A 19,154-nucleotide genomic window follows, 5' to 3' on the forward strand; every position below is an offset into this window, starting at 1 on the left:
TACAGGCCACACCTTCTTGACTGATAGGTATCATTAGAATCACACCAACATCAATAAGGAACTGTAGCTGGGGCAACACAAATACACGCACCCTTGAGATATATAAGTGGCACCTGGCACCCCACTCACCCACACCTTCTCGTCTCACCTTCTGCCCTCCAATCAGCCATGGCCGCCTCCACCATGTCTGTCTGCTCTGAAGCCTGCACTGAGTCCTCCTGGCAGGTAGAGGACTGCCCAGAGAGCTGCTGTGAGCCCAGCTGCTGTGCCCCCAGCTGCTGCCAGCCCAGCTGCTGCCAGTCTAGCTGCTGTGTCCCCAGCTGTGTTCCCAGCTGCTGTGTCCCCAGCTGCTGTGCCCCAGCCCCCTGCCTGACCCTCGTCTGCACCCCAGTGAGCTGTGTGTCCAGCCCCTGCTGCCAATCTTCCTGTTGCACACCCTCATGCTGCCAGCAGTCTAGCTGCCAGCCAGCTTGCTGCACCTGCTCCCCCTGCCAGCAGTCCTGCTGTGTGACTCTCTGCTGCAAGCCTGTCTGCTGCACACCCATCTGCTCTGGCTCCTCCTCATGCTGCCAGCAGTCTAGCTGCCAGCCCTCATGCTGCCAGTCCTCATGCTGCCAGCCCTCATGCTGCCAGCCTTCCTGCTGTGTGCCTGTCTGCTGCAAGCCTGTCTGCTGCACACCCATCTGTTCTGGATCTTCCTCATGCTGCCAGCAGTCTAGCTGCCAGCCCTCATGCTGCCAGTCCTCATGCTGCCAGCCATCCTGCTGTGTGCCTGTCTGCTGCAAGCCTGTCTGCTGCACACCCATCTGCTCTGGCTCCTCCTCCTGCTGCCAGCCATCCTGCTGTGCTCCTGTCTGCTGCAAGCCCTGCTCCAGCATGTCCCTGCTCTGCCGCCCCGTGTGCAGACCCGCCTGCTGCCTGCCCACCTCCTCCTGCTGTGCCTCCTCCTGCCAGCCCAGCTGCTGCCGCCCAGCCTCCTGTGTGTCCCTGCTCTGCCGCCCTGCCTGCTCCCGCCAGGCCTGCTGTGGCCTCTCCTCGGGCCACAAGTCCAGCTGCTGATGGGTCCATTTCCTGAGGATGGCTCATCTCTGCCCTCCCCGTACTTCTTGAGCTGCCTCAGGTGAAGGCCCTGCCTTAGCTTGGTTGTCTTTCATCAAACAACAGAGGATCATGTCTTGTTTTTTGTCTTGGCCTGAGGTCCTGTCACAAGCCTGAAAACCCTGCTCCACAGTCATCAGTGGGCTTCTTGGTGAGAAACTGCCAGGTGCCCTCCAGCCGGAAGCCTTTTCAGAACTCTAACAATAAACACTTTGACCTCTGCCATGCCTTCTTTCTCTCTGAATTCTAGTGAAACCAGCCAGGAAGCAATGCATCCTGGGATCTCTGCCCTCCCCAGTGTGTGCTGGGACACCAGTCACACACCTGTGACAGAGGGTCCCAGTCACAGGCAGCCCCTGCCCATTCTTCCAGGCAAGCCTCTTTCTCGGGGGCCACTTGGCAAGGACAAGCAGCAGAGGGTGACGATGTGTCTGATGCTAAAGATCTGGTACCTGATGGGACCATTGGGTGCAGCTGCTAAGAACCTGGTTTCTCAGAAGAGAAAGGGGGCTGAGTCCCTCACAAGAGAAAGCAGGCAGCCCACCTAGGGGTGCTAGGAGGAGTCGGAACCCAGGGGTCATCCCAGAAGAATAGCTAGCTCTTCCACTCAGACTGCAAACAACCCTCGGGCCTTCACCATAAGCAGAGCTGGCTGCTTTCTCCCTGTGAGCTCCCTCTAGGCCCAGCAGCTGCCTCTCTTCCATTGCTCTCCGTATTCTCTGCTGTGTCTGCCCCCCACATCCTTCATCCTCCCCTGAACTGCCCTGCTTACCATCAATGTCACTCTCCCCTCCCCACGCTCCCACCCACCCCCAACCCTGTCTGTTGGCTTGTCCCTGCTAGGGAAACTCAGGCCAGGAGGCCTCCAGGGCACACTCGCCTACCTGGCCCTCGTGTTCCATCTCTTTCATTTCATGCACAGCCTTCATCCAGGTTGCCGTGGCCTGCCAATGCTGCACTCTCCCTCTGCCAGCTCCTCTTCAGGGTTAAAACACACTCCTCTTCAGCTGTGGGCCTGGAGGCCAAGCCAGGCGTCCTACGGTCCATCCCCAAGCATGGGAGCTGCAGCTGGAGCTACGGCAGCCAGAATGTGCCGTTCTGACTGACTGGACTCCAGGCTGTGCAGCAACAGTGCACGGCTGGACCTTTCCCTGGGTCCCTTGTATTTCACTAGTAGCATTAGGCCCCATTGTGAGCACCAACTCCAAGACAGGATGAGTTTGCATCTTGTTGCAAACACCAACACCTGTCACAGACTGATGACTTACTCCTGTGTCTTAATTAGGGCTTTCACTGCTGTGGAGAGACACCGTGAGCAAAGCAACTCTTATAAAGGAAAACATCTCATTGGGGCCGAATTACAGTTCTGAGGTTTAGTCCATTATCATCTTAGTGGGAAGCATGGCGGTGTGCAGGAGGAGCTGAGAGTTCTGCATCTTGATCCTCAGGAGACTGTGTGCCAGACTGGGCATAGCTTGAGCACCGGAGATCTCAAAGCCCGCCCCCACAGTGACACACTTCCTCCAACGAGGCCACACCTCCTAATAGTGCCACTTCCTATGGGCCAAGCATTCCTAATCAAACCACCACAGACTGAAAGTAAAAAAAAAAAAAAAAAGCAGTTCCCTGTGAACTTGTCAGCGTAGGTTGGGAACACGTGAGACTATTATTAAAACCACATCAGAAAAACCTGGCCCGAGAGCTTGTCAAACACACCAGGCCAAGGAAAGGTGCACCGCCTTTAGCTGACTCCGTGGAGAAGAGGACACCTGGTACCCACCAGCCTCTCGTCTAATCACTCGATGTGTGTCAAGGGGCTGACAGGAGAATGCCCAGCTGTCCCTGAGGCTTCCGCTCCTTAGTCCCTACTGCCGACGTGACCCATCCAAATTGTTGTCTGTCCATCCATCCACTTATCTGCCTGGCCCTGCTCCTGTAGCTCACTTGCAGGTTTTTCATCTCCCCTCTGCAGCTCAGCATGCCTCGAGGTTGTTGACGCCATATCTACCCATCTCAGCTGCTCTGCCTCTGTTAGAGGTCCTCAAACTCTGCGGAAGCCTCGTCAACCCTATGGAGCCGTTCTGCAGCCTGCGTGTGTGTGTGTGTGTGTGTGTGTGTGTGTGTGTGTGTGTGTGTGTGTGTGTTATTGTGCACTGTGTAATGTGCGGTCTTACAGTTAACATTGGGATTAAGACCTTCAGAGTTCATCTTGCCATCTGTTTGACTGACATGCCTGACAGAAACAAGTGATACATTGTTTCAGAGGGCTCAGGCCACCATGGCAGGAAAGGCAAGTGGGCAGCTCAGTTCATGGCAGCGAGAGCAGGTGGCATGTGACAGAGGCTGTCCATATCAAGGACCAGGAAACAGAGCAAGACAGAAAGGTCAGACCAGCCACAACCAATGGCGCCCCAGTGACCGACTTCTGTCATCTACATCCTTCCAAAGTCTCCAGAACATCCCAAAACAGTACCCACCAGCGAGGAACCAAGACTTGAGCCTGAGGTGAGGCACACATCAGATTCTGATCCATCCATGACTATCATGTGGTCAACGCAGAATAATGGTGGGCCTGGCAGACCCCAAGAAGCACTTGGCATGTCTCATCCACACGATCCTCAGACAACACAAAGAGGGACATGTAGCGTGACCACGTCCCATAAAAGAAAAAAAACAGAAGTCTGTGGGGCAGGATTTGAACACACAGTGCAGGCAGACACCAGAGTTGGGAGTCTGGGGACAGAAGGCAATCAGACCAACTCCCTGAAGAGGTCCACGTACCAACTGACCTCTGGAACTGAGGAAAGTGGGCTCAGAGGAGAAAGGGCTGCCTCAGGACACTGTGAGAGAACTGTAAGAATCCTGAGCTGAAGGACCACTCAGATGGGCTGGGGTCACCGCTTGTCCAAACACTGGCCCTTGAAAGGGAGGTAGAAAGCTCTCACGCTGCCAAGGAAGCAGTATGGGCGCCGAGGGACTGAAGTGATGGTCTATGAACCACAGAACATCTAACCAGGAGCTAGACAGGCAGAGCCACGTGTGGAGCACAGCCCACCTGGGATGGGCTAAGGGATTGCTGTCCTCACAGGGATTTCTGGAGGCTGGGAACATGCTTGCTCTATGTTCCAACGTGTGTCAGGGTTCACAAGAAGCTCTCACACACAGCCAGCCATGGGCAGCTTTGCAGGAGTTTACCAGCAAAAAAAGCTCCACTCTCTCTGGGAGCCAGAGGCCTCCCGCTCTGGAAGACCTGCTCTCAAGGCTCGCAACAGCCTGGGCTCCTCATCTAGGCTGTCCTACTTCCCACATCTGAGTTAGCAGTGGCTGCTCTGCATGATGCTCACCTGTGACACCAACACCACTGTAAGAGCTAGGCTGCCTACGATGGAGGAAACTGCCCCAGGGAGGACTTTAAGTGCCCTAGGAGAAGCTCACTGCCCCAGGGAGGACCTCACTGCCCCAGGGTAGACTTCTGGGTGTGACTTTCCCCTCTCCTCCTCTCAGGTCCAGGCAGTCTGAGTAAACAGTGAGAGTTATCACAATAGGATACACTCATCCAGTCAAACCCCAGCCAAACACAAGCACATAAAGCCTGCAGGTCGTTGCTTTTAGTTGGACGTCGTTACTGAGATGAAATGTTTGTGGAAACAACTTGGAAGACAAGAATTTGGGGACCCTTACATGGGAAAGAAATCCTCACCCAGAGATCTAGTTCTCATTCCTTTAAAAAACTTCAAAACAGCCTGGGAAGAGGTCAAGTGCTTCCCTTGAGAGCGTGAAGACCTGAGTTTCATTTTCAAAACCACATTAAAAGATCTACGCACAAGAGAGTCAGGGGCAGGAGAATCCCTGGAGCTACCTGACCAGCCAGCCTAGCCTATTTAGTTTGCTCCAGGCTGGTGAGAGACCCTGGTAATGACAGAAGAGGTTGTCCCCTGGTAAACACACACACACACGCACACACACACACACACACACACACACACACACACACACGAGCAAACGCATGCACAAACACAACTTCAAAACAACTAATAAAATCTAAATTGCCTAGAGAGGTAATGTGTGTTTCTCTACAGACAGGTCAGACATGGATGTTACAAACAAGAAATGATCCATGTTTGCTGTGGGTCAGGATACTGGTGACCTCCAGTTTCACTGCATTAGCTTTTCTGTTTGTCCCTAAATCCAATCAGTGTGCTTCATAAATCACCCCAAAGTTTCATTTACAAACGGAAGAGAAGAGAAAAAACGAACCAGCGTGTGTGGCTTACTTAATTTTTAAAGTCTGCTCAACTGTTGTGCTTTGCTGTACATTGCACCAAAGTACCCTGTACGCTACAGGAAAGTGACAGAAGGCTTCGGGACTGAGGGTTGGGGAGAGGCTTGGGGGATGAGGCGATTGCTGCTCAAACGTGAGGACCTGGGTTCAATCCCCCACAACCCACGTTTTTAAAATCTTGACACTGGGAAGGCAACACCAGGCAGATCCTTAGGGCTCCCCAACCAGCCAGCCTAATTCAGTGAGTCATAGGCCGGAGAGAGAGCCTGTATTAAAAACAAAAAAACAAAACAAAATACAGTGGATGCCACATGAGGAGCAACACCTAATGTGGTCTCACACACACACTTGCACATATGCAACCACGCACGAGTGAGTATGTACACACAAAGAAGGCCAGGCACTGATGTCAGACATCTCAGGGTTAGGGTCAGCATAGGCCACAGCAACCTCACAGCTAGAGCCCGGTGTGGTGACAGAAGTCAATGACAGAGGGACTTGCCCCAGGGTGACAGCTGCCTCTTGGGCACAGGCTTACACACACACACACACACACACTTCACCAAGGCAAGGGTAGCAGTGGGCAAATGAATACCCATAAGCCACTGCATCCTCAGCATGAGTCTCTCCATCCAGGCCAAAATGAGAGCAGGAAAGCCTATCAAAGTCACTGTAAAGCTCTGCCCTCACCAATAAGGACTCAGTGGCAAACCTAGATGGCAGAGGGGACAGACATGGCCAGCACAGCTCAATCAAATGTTGAACATTTCAGAAGCACAGAGCCAACTATCCCACTAGGGGAGCCCAGACCCACCTCCTCACCACTGCTGTCTCCCACCCGGATCCCGTCCCCATCAGCTGAGCTGGCCTTGGTGCCTGGCTCAGCACGACACACAGCCAGGACATTCACAGCAGACTAGCATCATCCAGGAACCAGTTCCAAACACTAACAAGGAAGGAGTTACTTGAAGGGCCGCCTGTGGCAACAGCAACACAGTGTGCAGAGTATAAAAGCTGACGGCCAGCCCCTCACACTCACACACTAACACGCTCACGCTCACACTCAGCTCCTGCCAGACCTGCCCACCATGGCCACCTCCACCATGTCCGTCTGCTCCAGCGACCTGAGCTACGACAGCCGCGTCTGCCTGCCCGGTTCCTGTGATTCTTGTACTGATTCCTCCTGGCAGGTGGACGACTGCCCAGAGAGCTGCTGTGAGCCCAGCTGCTGCCAGCCCAGCTGCTGCCAGTCTAGCTGCTGTGTCCCCAGCTGCTGTGCCCCAGCCCCCTGCCTGACCCTCGTCTGCACCCCGGTGAGCTGTGTGTCCAGCCCCTGCTGCCAATCTTCCTGTTGCACACCCTCATGCTGCCAGCAGTCTAGCTGCCAGCCAGCTTGCTGCACCTGCTCCCCCTGCCAGCCATCCTGCTGTGTGACTCTCTGCTGCAAACCTGTCTGCTGCACACCCATCTGCTCTGGCTCCTCCTCATGCTGCCAGCAGTCTAGCTGCCAGCCCTCATGCTGCCAGTCCTCATGCTGCCAGCCATCCTGCTGTGTGCCTGTCTGCTGCAAGCCTGTCTGCTGCACACCCATCTGCTCTGGCTCCTCCTCCTGCTGCCAGCCATCCTGCTGTGCTCCTGTCTGCTGCAAGCCCTGCTCCAGCATGTCCCTGCTCTGCCGCCCCGTGTGCAGACCCGCCTGCTGCCTGCCCACCTCCTCCTGCTGTGCCTCCTCCTGCCAGCCCAGCTGCTGCCGCCCAGCCTCCTGTGTGTCCCTGCTCTGCCGCCCTGCCTGCTCCCGCCAGGCCTGCTGTGGCCTCTCCTCAGGACAGAAGTCCAGCTGCTGAAGGGTCTATCCTGCTCGGGCCCACACAGCTTCTTCCTTGACTCACTGGGACCTGTAGGGATGTACCAGCTTTGGCACCAGCATCATATGGCAGCTCCGTGGTGCCACACCCCAACAGCTGGTGCTCACCCCCACCTGCAGCTTTCTCTAAAAGCTCTGTAGCACTCCCACCCCCCATCATGCCTCTGCTTTTCCCCAGTGTATGTCTTTCCCTGACATTAATAAACCTCTTTCTGGCCTTTGAGTGTCCCTCTTCCTGCCTCACGTAAGGGTCAGGGATGTCCTGGGAGCATTTTCTAGGTGAGCCCCGGGGCTTGGACTGTCTCAGCTCTGGCTGGGGTTCCCTATGGGTTGTGGCTGGTGGCTGGGAGCTTCATTAGTCCCTGGCAAAAGAGCCCTCCCTCCTCAAGTCTCAGCATCTCTGGTTGATTGTGTATGTTCAGGGACAGGATGGCCAACAGGGGTATGGAACAGCCAAAGCTCAGTGTCTCCCAAGCAAGCCCCCCCCATACCACTTTATTCAAATGTCCCAACCTGTACATCTGTGTCCCCATGAGGAGCACAGCCTGGAGGTGGGGAAAAGGTATCAAAGAGAAAGAAACCAAAGGGCAGAGGCTTCTTGCTCTAACCTTGGGGTCTGGGCCTACACCTGCTCTCTCCTTGGGCGGATCTGGATGTTCTCCTCACACCAGTGTCCTCTGAGCTCTAAGCCAGATCCTGCCCAGGTGGGAGACATCAGGGTGGGGGCGAGCAGGCTATAAACCTGAGGAGGCTGAGAAGCCTAACACCCTAAGAGCCTACCACTACTCCTCAACAAGCTTGGAGCATGCCCAGTGGGGAGAGGGCTCCGTGGGAACTCTTTTCTGCCCGCACACCAAGTCTTCCTGCCTTCCGAGGCTGTAAAGATGGGCGGCACCCTGCCTGTGCCTCCCCACTCTCCTGGGGACCCTCCTATTAGAAATAGGATAGAGACATCAGTTCCCACTAGGAGCCAGAACACTCCTGGGAGTTCACCGGCCTGGTACCTGGAACATCCCCTCTCTACAGCTAAACCACTGCCCCAGCCTGCACTCTACAGTAGCTGAGACCAGTGACCTGGGGAGCCCTGAGCACCTTGCTGGCCACCTGCTGGAGAGTGAAGCCATGGGCCCTCCTCAGAAAGTCCCCAGAACACAGACTGCTTGACTCCACAGGGACAGCCACGTGGATAGTGACCAAGGCATTTCCTACCAGACAGCAGACCCCCATCTTGTCACCTCATTTGCACCAGGAAGCACCTGACAGGAGCAAAGGGGGGAGGGGCTCCTTAGGTCACTTCTAAAGCCAGCGCGACAGGTGTGTGTGAATGCTCATGGGCGCTTGCCTCAAGCTTCCCAAGTGTCGTGACCTGCACACTGGCCAGTCCCGGCTCCATGGTGCTTCCCCCGTGGTCACAGGCGTGGGGTCCAGGCAGTTCAGACGCTCCAGCTTTCCACCTGCTGGACCCAGCCAGGGTAAGGCAGAGTGGAGCGCACACCCGTGCTCCTCACGGAAGTTCATAGCTGCGCAGTGTTCGACACAGAGCAGAACCCGAGGGACTTAAAACGGTGCCGACCCTTCCTAGCCTCCCAAGCCTCTTATCATGGAGTTCCATAATATCAGCCTGACTTGTATGTCTCCTCCCCGGTTTACTGTATTTATAACTGGGTCATCTTTTAAGTATCCAGAAGGTACCTTCAGGGGAGAGGGGGCGGGCTTTATAAATAACCTTTATTATCACTGTACAGGTCGGCTGTTCCCCAGGCTCACAGAACAGGAAGGCACATGTTTGTGACTCATCCCAGCCCCGGAAGCGTGGCTGTGCTCTCGACTCCCAGCCAGGCCTACACAGGGTCCCTCACTTACACGCTCACCTGCCTGGGGGTGACCCTGCCTAGGAACGGGAAAGGCTGGTACCCAGATGCCATCACTAGGATATGTGTGGTGACAACTGACTTAGCTCCACGTTTGAAGCCATCGCTGCAGGTGTGGCTGTCGGAGAACAGGGCACAAGGCCCAAGGGCCTCTCTCTTCTTCCTCAGATCACCACAGGTGATACTGTCTCAGGCCCTAGGGCCTTCTTACCCACCTCCCATGGTCTAGCGGTTGCTGTGACTTACAGCCAGTCGTTTCTAGGTTCTAAACTGCACAGATCACACGGGTCAGGGCTCCAAACCTCGACTGCAGGGTCACCTCCGGCCATATCACACAGAGCAACATCCCAGCGCACGAAGGAGCCTCACGCTTCCTAGCAACCAAAGAGGGGGTGGATGCACACGAGACCACAGCCACCCGTCTCTCTCACCAGCAACTGGTAGTTGGGGTCCCCACCACCGATGTGCAATCCCCCAGCAGGTCCGGCTACCAGCTCCAACTGTCCTGTTTCTTGATTCCATAAACTGTGGTGATGAATAGCAACTCTTGCCAAAAAACCCTAGGATGGCCATCATGGTCACTGCTGATCCTCAGTGGCCCCTCTAGAAGAGGAGGCCTGCAGTGAGCCCACCCCGGGGAGCCCCAGGCTGAACCCAGGTGTGGGTTGTGGGTGTGTATGGGGCTGGGCCTGTGTTTCTTCTTCAGCTGGGGACAGAGCCAGGCCCGAGGCGGCCCAGGGCTTTGCTAAGTGCAGGTTGGATAGCACATCTCCATGCCAGGAGCCCGAGGGCCGGGGACTTCATTCCTGAAGCAGGTGCTCGGCCTTCCCCGGCAGCCAAGCAGGTAAGTACATGCGAAGAAGCCTCGATGGCTGCTGTTAGCTCTTTGAAACTTGAAACCCCTCCCACCTCTGGCAGCCCAGAGAGACCTTTTATTGTGACTGCCTGTGCAGCCCCCTCTACTGCACGACCCCCCCTCCCTGTCCCCCACAACCGGCCAGCTCTCCAGAAGCCAGCAAGCTACCACACAGGCGATCTGGTGTCAGGAAGTGGCATGTCCAACCCCCTTTCCCTCCGACTCCACAGAAGGTGCCCTACCCCGGATCCCCTACATGCCCACCTTACCTGTGCAGGGCTCCCAGTGCCGGGCGCCGCGGCCGGGGGTAGCCAGAAGGAAGAGCGCCACACACAGGGTCAGCAGGGCAGACATGAGGGGCTCGGGTCCCAAGAGCCATCCAGGGGCTCCACTCGCCTGCAGAGAGGCAGCCACTCCTAATCCCCTGCTAGGGGCAGTCTGGGCCCCAGGTGGTCACTGTGACGAATCCATGTCCGTATCTGCAGGAGGACAGAGGTGGCCCTGGCAGCAATGACAGCCCCTAGTTGTTCTGCAGTAGCAAAAGGCGGGTGGCCCTGGCAGGCTGGGGCTTCAGCTGCAGGCAAGGGCTTATCTCTCCACTTCCCTGCTGGGCTTGGGTCCCGTGTGCAGGTGACAACAACGGTATCAATCTTCAGGACTGGGATTAGTCATTGGCAAAGCTCACTCTCCCGAAGGAGAGACAGAAATAGATCCTCCAGCGGAGTGCTGAAAACAAACCAGAAAAACTTAGAAAACCAGTTTTTCCTGGGTGCAGATGACAGCTGCCGTGCAGGACTCGGCGCAGGTGACCTGGGCAGACCTGCGGCAGCTAGCGACAGGGACAGGTGCTCTGGCGGTCCACCTCGGGCTGTCTTGGGGATGACCACACAGGTCCCTGTTCTCAGCTGGGTTGGGCGTCCCCAGGGGCCCCCACATTCAGCAGGGGTCAGCCTCGGGTCCCGCAGGAGGTCAGATCTTCTCTTCCGCGCTGGGATGGGGATCAATCTCAGAGGTATCGGCAGGTCTCCTGCCCTGCTGGGTCCCACACCGTCCCCAGGAGGGCCGGCTTTGAGGAGGGCTTTTTATCTGCTGCCCAGCCCTCAGAGGGTGTGTGGGTTTGTCAACTGTTGGCTTCAGGAATTCCCCTGTGGGGGGAGCCATCCTTAAAGAGAGCTGTTCCAGAGGAAAGGGGTTAGAGTGTCCCGGAGGAGGGTGTGTTGCCTGTGGGCTCCGTTCCCTGGGGGAGGCTTCTGGTTCAGGGGGACCCCCTTCCGCCAGTCCCTAAGGTACATGGTTTTCCCCGGCTTCAGAAGGAACGTCCCAGCTCAGAACCCAGGCAGAGCCTGACTCTGGGAGTGTTTGCAAATGGCAGACTGTTAGTGTGTGTGTGTGTGTGTGTGTGTGTAGCAAGTGGAGGTGAGAGTCCCACAAAGATGGATGGAGAAGAGAGAAATAAGTAAGGGAAAGCCCCAGCTCAGGGCCCTGGCAGTGTCTGACTCGGCAGGTGTTTCCAAGCTCAAGGCCCTGTGATTAGAGAGACAGAGAGACAAGAGACAAGACAGAGAGCAGACAGGAATAGCTAGAACTGGAGAGGTAGGGCAGGGAGAGAAAAGTGGGAGGGGCAAGACAGGGGCAAAAAAAAGGAAAAGGGGATGCTCCAAAGACTCCCGGAGGGTCCCTGAGTAGGGGACACGCATTCTGTCCTTCCCTTCTCCCTTGTGGAGACCCTGGTCTACAGCGTGTATCCTAGTGATGAGGCTTGTGGGCTTGTGGTGACTAGGGTATCTATAAAGAAATCCTTGAAGAGGCGCTTGTTAAACACGGCCACGCTTTACCTGGCCCGGTGGGTTCAGCGCCATTCCTTCCTGGTGGGATTTATAGAGCAGTGGCAGGGTTTCCAAGGCTTCTGCACTTGTAGATCTGAGCAGCTATGAGCACTTAGGTGCCACCCACTTCATCTAACCATCAAAAGAAAGATGCGTGGTGCCCAGGGGAGCAGCGGCCTTGTCTGAGGGTGGCGGGGCAGGGGGAGCAGCCTGGTCTGAGGGTGGGAGGTGGGGGGGGAGCAGCCTGGTCTGAGGGTGAGAGGTCGGGGGGAGCAGCCTGGTCTGAGGGTGGGAGGCAGGGGGAAGGGAGGGCTGCCTGGTCTGAGGGTGGGAGGCGGCTGTCATGGAGTTTCTTTCCCAGCTGAGGAGCACTCTGTCCTAAACCAGGGCCCCTCCCAGGCCAGCTGGTGGTAGTGGTGGTACCCTGGGTGGGGTATGGAGGTGACTTCTGCGGGATGGGCAGCTGGCACCTGGGCAGAGCCACAGGTCCAGAGATAGGGCTGCATGACCGCTGAGCTCCGGGTAGACACTTGCCTTCTGACTCCTTTACTACTGGTTAAATGAAACAGTGTCCGTTTTTAAATTATTTGTTTGTTTATATCTGTATTGGTGTTTCGTCTGCATGGAGTCTGTGTGAGGGGGGTCAGATCGTGGAGTTACAGACAGTTGAGAACTGCTTTGTGGGTGCTGGGAATTGAACCCTGGTCTTCTGGAAGATCAGTCAGTACTCCTAACCACTGAGCCATCTCTCCAGGACCCGGTGTCACTTTTTTAACCACCTGACTTAAGGAATTACAATTATGCTACCTTGGGAAAACTTTCTCTTATCACATTTGGTGCAGTCACTCACCTGTGTTGCCAGCAGCAGGCAAGAGCTGGTTATTAGAACTATCATGCAAAACCCCACAACAGCTATCTGAGTTTAGGGGCCTGACCGTGAGACTCCAACGCACCACAGGAGTCTCTAAAGCTCCACATCTGGAAACTGCGTGACCAGCACACAAGGGTAGTATGTCAGATGGATAAAGCAGCAGGTCTCAGGCATGCCATCTCCTAAGCCCTCAGAGACAGAAGAGAGCCTCTTCCTGTGCACAGTTGGAGATACTGGCAAGAAAAAAAAAGTTCATGTTTCTTCCTCAATTTTTTTCCACATTGATTTTGCAACATAAATCATTTCTCCCACATTACATGCAGGAAAGACTCAAACATGGACCACTCCCATCATCCAGATGTAGAGGAGCACTATCATAATCCAGATGTAGTGGAGCACCCCTGTAATCCAGGAAATCAAGGAGGTGGAGGATCAGGAGTTCAAGATCTTCCTGGGCTAGCTATCCAACACATTTGAAGCCAGCCTGGGTCTATTTGAGACCTTTTTGGTCAGGAAGGAAGGAAAGCACAGAGGGAGAAAGAAAAGGAGGAAAAGAAATCTAGAGGGAAGGAGGAATGGGTACAAAGAGAGGTGGGAAAGAGGGAAGGGGAATTGGTTAGATCACAGACCTTCTAGCTGTCTTTCTTCCTCTTCCAGAAATCAGTCCATGCCCTGCACTCCGTCCCCACTGTGTTAGAGAGCTCCGGCCTCTTCAGGGACAGCAAACCTGGCCTCGCCACCAGTCAGTAACTTTTTCCTTAAGACCTACAGGTCTCGAGATGCAACCTTCAGGCGTCTTCAGTTGTCTGTGTGTCTGTTCATGTCTGTTCAGTTCAGTCTTCCACCTGCAGCAGGGAGCCCGATGTGTGACCCGTTTGTTGCTGCCCTCCAATCTCTATCCAAACGTGCCATGCCGTGTTGCCCTCCTGTGTGCTCCCCCTCCCCTCTTTTTATGATGCTCCTACTTCCTTTGCCAGCATCGTGTTGGTACTGCTTGATAGAATATATATCTACTAGCTTTCCTTTTCAGGAGCTGAGGAGATGGCTCAGTCCACAAAGCGCCTGCCTAACAAGCTCAGAGCCTGGATGGAAAAGGCATAGTAACACAGGCTTGTAATCACAGCCCTGGGTAATCAGAGGTAATCACAGACAGGGGTAATCAGATCACTGGGCCTCCCTGGCCAGGAAGCTTTCCTTACTTCCAAGTTCCAGACCAGCTAAAGACCCAGTTTCAGCAACCAGGTGTGACGGTACACATCTGTAATCCCAGCATGCAGAAAGCAAAAGCAGGAGAATTCTAAGTTCAAGGCCCAGCCTGTACTACAGAGTAAGTTGCTAGCCTGAGATACAGTGAGACCCTGTCTCAAAAACAAAACAAGCATTAGCAGCATTCACCTAAAGATAATTCTTCACACAGACTTTAAAATCACTTGTCCCCATAGCTGGCTGTAATAACATACACCTGTAGTATAGCTAATTGGGGAAGCTGAGGCAGACAGATCACTTGAGCCCAGGAGTTCAAGGGTGGCATAAACAATATGGCCAGACTCTTAAAAAAAAAAAAAAAAAGATATAAAAATCCTAAAATCCCATTTAAAGCTTCCAAACCAACGCTAAATAGTAAGCAAGGAATTATGGGAATCCTGGGAAGATGGCCCAGCAGATAACCCTCTTGCTGTGCAAGCTTCTTGAGTCTCTGCATTCATGTCCTTAGAGTCAGCATGTGTCAGCGCATGCCTGTGGTCCCAGCCCTGCCTGGGGACATGGAGACAGGAGACTGGGAACATGTGGCCAGCTAGTTTGCCAATAAGTGAACTCATTCAGAGATAATGTCATCATTGTTGCAGCATAATTCTCTGTGGGTATATGTAAGGTGTGTGTGTGTGTGTGTGCGTGTGTGTGGCATATATATGGTGTATGTATGTCTATAGGTAATTGCATGTGTGCATATGTGCTTTGCACATGAAATTATATTTTTGATCACATTTAATATTTCCCGTTCTCGTTTTCTGGCCCTAATACTTACAGTTTGCCATGACAGCATCTAATTAATTTATTATGGGTTATTTTTTTTAATATCCACGTTTTTCCTCAAATGTATATCAAAATGTCTTATGTAAATGAGGTTTTAGGCAGTGCTTTCTCCCTGGATCTGACACGTTGCTGTTGTATAGCTCTTCCTTTTTGGGTTTTGGCTAGTACAACTATGCATACTTCAAGCGTGCAGGCTCAGTCTTGCTCTAGTTCTTCCTCTACAGAGCGCACACTTTTACCAACACTTCCTTCCCAACAATCTATCGCCCTATGGTGTGGTCGACCTCTGACTTCTGTTTGCTTTCTCCTCAGAACTCTGGCTGTATGTTTTTCGATGCCACACTGTTAGGTGCATAGGTGCTTTGGATTGTTACATATCTCCAAATCCTGCTTTCCTTAGAATCCATTGCATTCCCCATTCCTCTTTCTCAGTGAAGCTCTCCCAGCCAGTCAGCTCTGCCTAGGCCTCTCTCTTCTGATGTCCCTGTCGCTTGTCTCTGCCTTATATACCAGATGCCGGAATGCAATTCCTTCCTCATAACAGTACCACAAAAGGTTCCACAGCAAATGAAACAGGGCTGCAGTGCTCTCTGAACACAAGAGTGGACCCCAGTTTCCTACCCTAAACTCATCACAAGGGCCCTAGGAGTAAGCTGGTGGATCCAGGAAGTGTATGAGCTCTGATGATGAGTTTTGCATTAGGTGGTGTTGCCGTAGCCCTCAGGTTCTTGGTCCAAGCTGCCCAGACATGCAGTAAAGGGACTTGTCAGCTATTTGGGTAGGCCCCATCCAATCCACTAAAGGTCACAAGACAAAAACTGAGCTCCCCAAGAAGAGGGTGTTTCTTCCAGAAGCCAGCCTCCAGACTCTAGCTGTACCACCAGCTCCCCCCCACCGCCCCACCCCCGTTCACCCCTCCAAGCCTCCATCCCTCTCCAGCAGCAGTCTGGACTTGCCACCTACTGTCAGTCAGTCACATGAGTCATTTCTTAAAATAAACACCCTTCCCGTCTAGAGACGCACCTGTCCACATAGGTGCTTGTGTGAGTGCGTGTGTGAGTGTGTGTCTGTCTGTCTGTCTCTATCTGCCCCCTGACACACACATCTGTCAGCTCTGCTTATCTAGAGAGCCCTGACGGTCACAGCTTGGGAGAGCGGGTCCCTTAATTCTGGTCCAAGGCACGCCTTCACGGGATGCAGAGAGGGTGGAGGCCAAGCAAACCCTCTGATTTCCTTCTAAGCTGGAGCTTCATGGTGGTACCATAGGACAAGAGAACTCTCCTATGTCGAGTGTTTGACGCCTAGAACTGCTATTCTGAGTAACTCCTGGAAAGCCCACACCCGGATGTCTCTCCGCCTCGATCTCACTTTGCAGACCAGGCTGTCCTCGAACTCACAGAGATCCACATGCTTCTGCCTCCCGAGTGCTGGAATTAAAGGCCTGTGGCACCTCGACCTAGCTAATACAATGCTCTACAGACTGAGGTATCCAGTCTCACTCCCCCTCTTTCAATATCCACACTTAAATCTATGTAAAACTCTTTCTTAAACTCCCAACTGTCTCATAAAAAAGAAAGGACCAGTTCTGGGGACTCCCTGAGAAGACAGGGCCAGGTGAGGATCTGTCCCTCTGCTCTCTAGAAGTTGGCTGCCTGCTGGAGTCATCATGACTCAAAGGCTGGACCTTGTTTTCTGGGACAGCATCCAAAGGCAGAATGGAGAGAAGAGCTCCAGTTCCCAATGCTAAACGCATAGCTCTTATACTCAAATCTGCCTGCGTCCCTGAAAGTAGGAGCCTAGTAACTACCTAACTGACAGACACTTTAGTCGCCAAGTGGCAAGACTCGGGTGATGGGAAGGCAGAGACACCCGGGCCCACACATTTGCGGTGGCAAGGACAGATGGCAGCTCGGAGCCAGTGCCAGAGGCCACCAGGCTGCGTCCTGCCCGGGGTCCCACGTTCATTTCCGGCTTGCGAGGCTCCCAGGTCCCCTCCAGCAAAGCCCGCTGCACGAAGCATGTTCTTAAAATTCTTTGCAGATTAACCCGCATTACTGTGAGCCCCATAAAAGCTCCTGGCGGCTCGCGGTGCTTTCCCCAGCAGGCGGCCGCGCAGGGCGGCGCGGCTGGCGGGAAGCGCAATAGGGCGCGGGCGCAGCACTTCAAAGGCTCGGGCGGGCTGTAATTAGCGGCACCGCGGGCGGCGGCCCCGGCCTGCACCCCAACAAAGGGCCACGGTTGCCTGAGTCACCCCGGAGAAGAGAGGCCTGGGGCCCGGGAGCGCTCCTGCCAGGCCCATCCTGCAACCCCATGCGCTCCTACCCTCAATCTAGGGTCAGCAGAGAGGACTTGCCCAGAGTGGGGAATGCTCCTGCCAGGTCCAGCCGGTACCTATCTTGGCTGGCGGGGGAGGGGGTCTCTGAGATCAGCCTCAGCAACCAGACAGCTGCACAGGAAGAAGATGGAAGAGAGGGATTGTCTTGGCTGCCAGAGGGAAGGATGGAGAACTGGGCTATTTGTTCAGAGCTCCCAGAAGGACCTAGCCAAGAGCAGGAACTGGGTATTGCCTGCCGAGGTTTTCAAAGCAGCATTCTCAGGACAAAGGGAATGCATCCCTGGCAGCCAGTGCCAGGAGGGGATCCCCAGAACGTCAGTGGTGCTGGGGATCAAGCCTTTAGTTGCTCATTGTCTTCTTCTAGATAGAAGGAAAGGCTTATTTGGGAGTACAGGCTGCTTTTCTTTTCTTTTCTTTCCTTTTCTTTTCTTTTTTTCACGTTTTTTCTACTATTTTTTTTAAATACTTCTTTACTGCGATGGTTAGCATGTATTGTAACCTTGAAGGGTCACCCTGGCAGACGAATCTCTGGGAATGTCTGTGAGGGTTTGAGGCCTATCCTGAGTGTGGGAAGCCCTATTCAGTGAGCATTAAAAGGAGAAAGCAGGCAGGCAATGGCACAAGACTGTAATCCCGGCACTGGGGAGGCAGAGGCAGGTGGATTTCTGTGAGTGTGAGGCCAGCTTGGCATGAGTGCCAGGGATACAGAGAGCAACCCTGTTTTAAAGAAACCAAAAGACACACACGCACACACACAGAGACAGAGACAGAGAGAATCTCAGAGTTTATCACATGCGGCTTCCTGACTGCGGAGGTGTGGCCAGCTGTCTCATGCTCCCGTCTAAGTTTCATGTGTAGGATTTTTTTGTCACAGCGAACAAACAAACTCACAAAACAACCACAAAGAAACTAAGAAACCAGTCGTGGTGGATCAGGGCCATGGCAATGAGCTTGTGTTAACCCTGTCATCCCTGTGAGGATGGTTACACCCAGAAGGTCTATGGGTTCAAAACTTCAACATAAGAATTTTGTAGGATACAGTGCAGCCCATTTAAAACCATGACCGACTGTAGCTGGGCATGATGACACACGCTTGTAGTCCCAGCACTCTGGGAGGCAGAGACAGGCGTCAGGTGGATCGCTGTGAGTTCAAGGCCAGCCTGGTCTACAAAGCGAGTCCAGGACAGCCAAGGCTGCACAGAGAAACCCTGCCCACCCCACCCCCTAAAAAAAAACAGAACCAAACAGCAACTTGAAAACCATTGGCTTCACCAGCCAAGCTGTAGTGGGGAGGCAGCTCAACAAGGATGGGGCCCCCAGAGTTGACCTGCAAACACACGATGCTGGTCACGCTGTCATTTCAGGGAGTGCTCTTTTCTTACGCAGAGCGGTGAAACTGCAGCCACGATCCACGTCCGTCCGTGTTGCGCCTGCGTGATTCATGCACCTTGTTAAAGTGACAGTGGCAGGCCACTGAGTGCTTGTACCTCATCCCCACTGACAGATTGGAGGCGCGCTGTCAGCCATGAAGCTTTCCCAGTGGTCTGTGACGGTTCCCAGCTGTCACACTCAGCAAACACATTACATCACTTAGACAAACACTGCCTTTTACATGTAATCTTACTTTTCTTATTACACAATAATAGACCCATTGTTGAAACCTCATCCCCCACCGATGACAAAAAGAAGGAAATGAAAATTAACCTAAGCTCCTTCAGAGGTCACCGTTTAGTGTTCTGGTACACTGCAGCAAAAATGCACGCACACACACACACACACACACAGTGTATAAAACATGGATGTGATTCTATGCATAACATGTGGGTAGAGTCTTGCACCCCTGTCCTCTTGCTAGCCACTAACAGAGCTGACAGCATAAGCATGCAAATAGCAAGCAGCATCTCTGGATCCTGCACGGGACAAGCTGCCCAGCCCTGCCCCACCCCACCCCTTTCCTAAAGGGAGCTGGTAAGGGGAGGGTCCCCGAGCTAGCACAATAGGTCTGGGCGAACTGGAGAACCACAGCGGTTCTCAACCTTCCTAATGCTGCACCCTTTAATACAGTTTCTCGTGTTCTGGTGACTCCCCAGCAGAAAATTACTTTTGTTGCTTCCTCA

The 19,154-nt window shown here is 53.9% G+C and overlaps 3 protein-coding genes across 3 annotated transcripts in view; 2 read left to right on the plus strand and 1 right to left on the minus strand.

The window, feature by feature from the left end:
• Window positions 1-11,250, minus strand: part of Tspear (thrombospondin type laminin G domain and EAR repeats) — a 186,818-nt gene extending 175,568 nt beyond the window's left edge. The window contains exon 1 of the mRNA XM_060369265.1: window positions 10,241-11,250. Within this exon, the coding sequence (XP_060225248.1) occupies window positions 10,241-10,325 (85 nt within the window). The 5' untranslated portion in view covers window positions 10,326-11,250. The remainder of the gene's footprint in view (window positions 1-10,240) is intronic.
• Window positions 169-1,087, plus strand: LOC110545077 (keratin-associated protein 10-1-like). Its single transcript, XM_021630923.2, has one exon. The coding sequence runs from the start codon at window positions 169-171 to the stop codon at window positions 1,057-1,059; it is 891 nt and encodes a 296-aa protein (XP_021486598.2). The 3' UTR covers window positions 1,060-1,087.
• On the plus strand, window positions 6,469-7,224 carry LOC110545076 (keratin-associated protein 10-12-like). The gene has a single exon (XM_060369264.1). It carries the CDS (start codon window positions 6,469-6,471, stop codon window positions 7,222-7,224), a length of 756 nt encoding a protein of 251 aa, XP_060225247.1.
• Window positions 11,251-19,154: the final 7,904 nt, after the last annotated feature.

Source organism: Meriones unguiculatus, chromosome 16 (genome assembly GCF_030254825.1).
Source record: "Meriones unguiculatus strain TT.TT164.6M chromosome 16, Bangor_MerUng_6.1, whole genome shotgun sequence".
Lineage (NCBI taxonomy): Eukaryota > Metazoa > Chordata > Mammalia > Rodentia > Muridae > Meriones > Meriones unguiculatus.

What these genes read in the sequence shown, in the direction of transcription:
- LOC110545077 (XM_021630923.2), top strand. Translation starts at nt 169, where the DNA reads ATGGCCGCCTCCACCATGTCTGTCTGCTCTGAAGCCTGCACTGAGTCC.
- LOC110545076 (XM_060369264.1), top strand. Translation starts at nt 6,469, where the DNA reads ATGGCCACCTCCACCATGTCCGTCTGCTCCAGCGACCTGAGCTACGAC.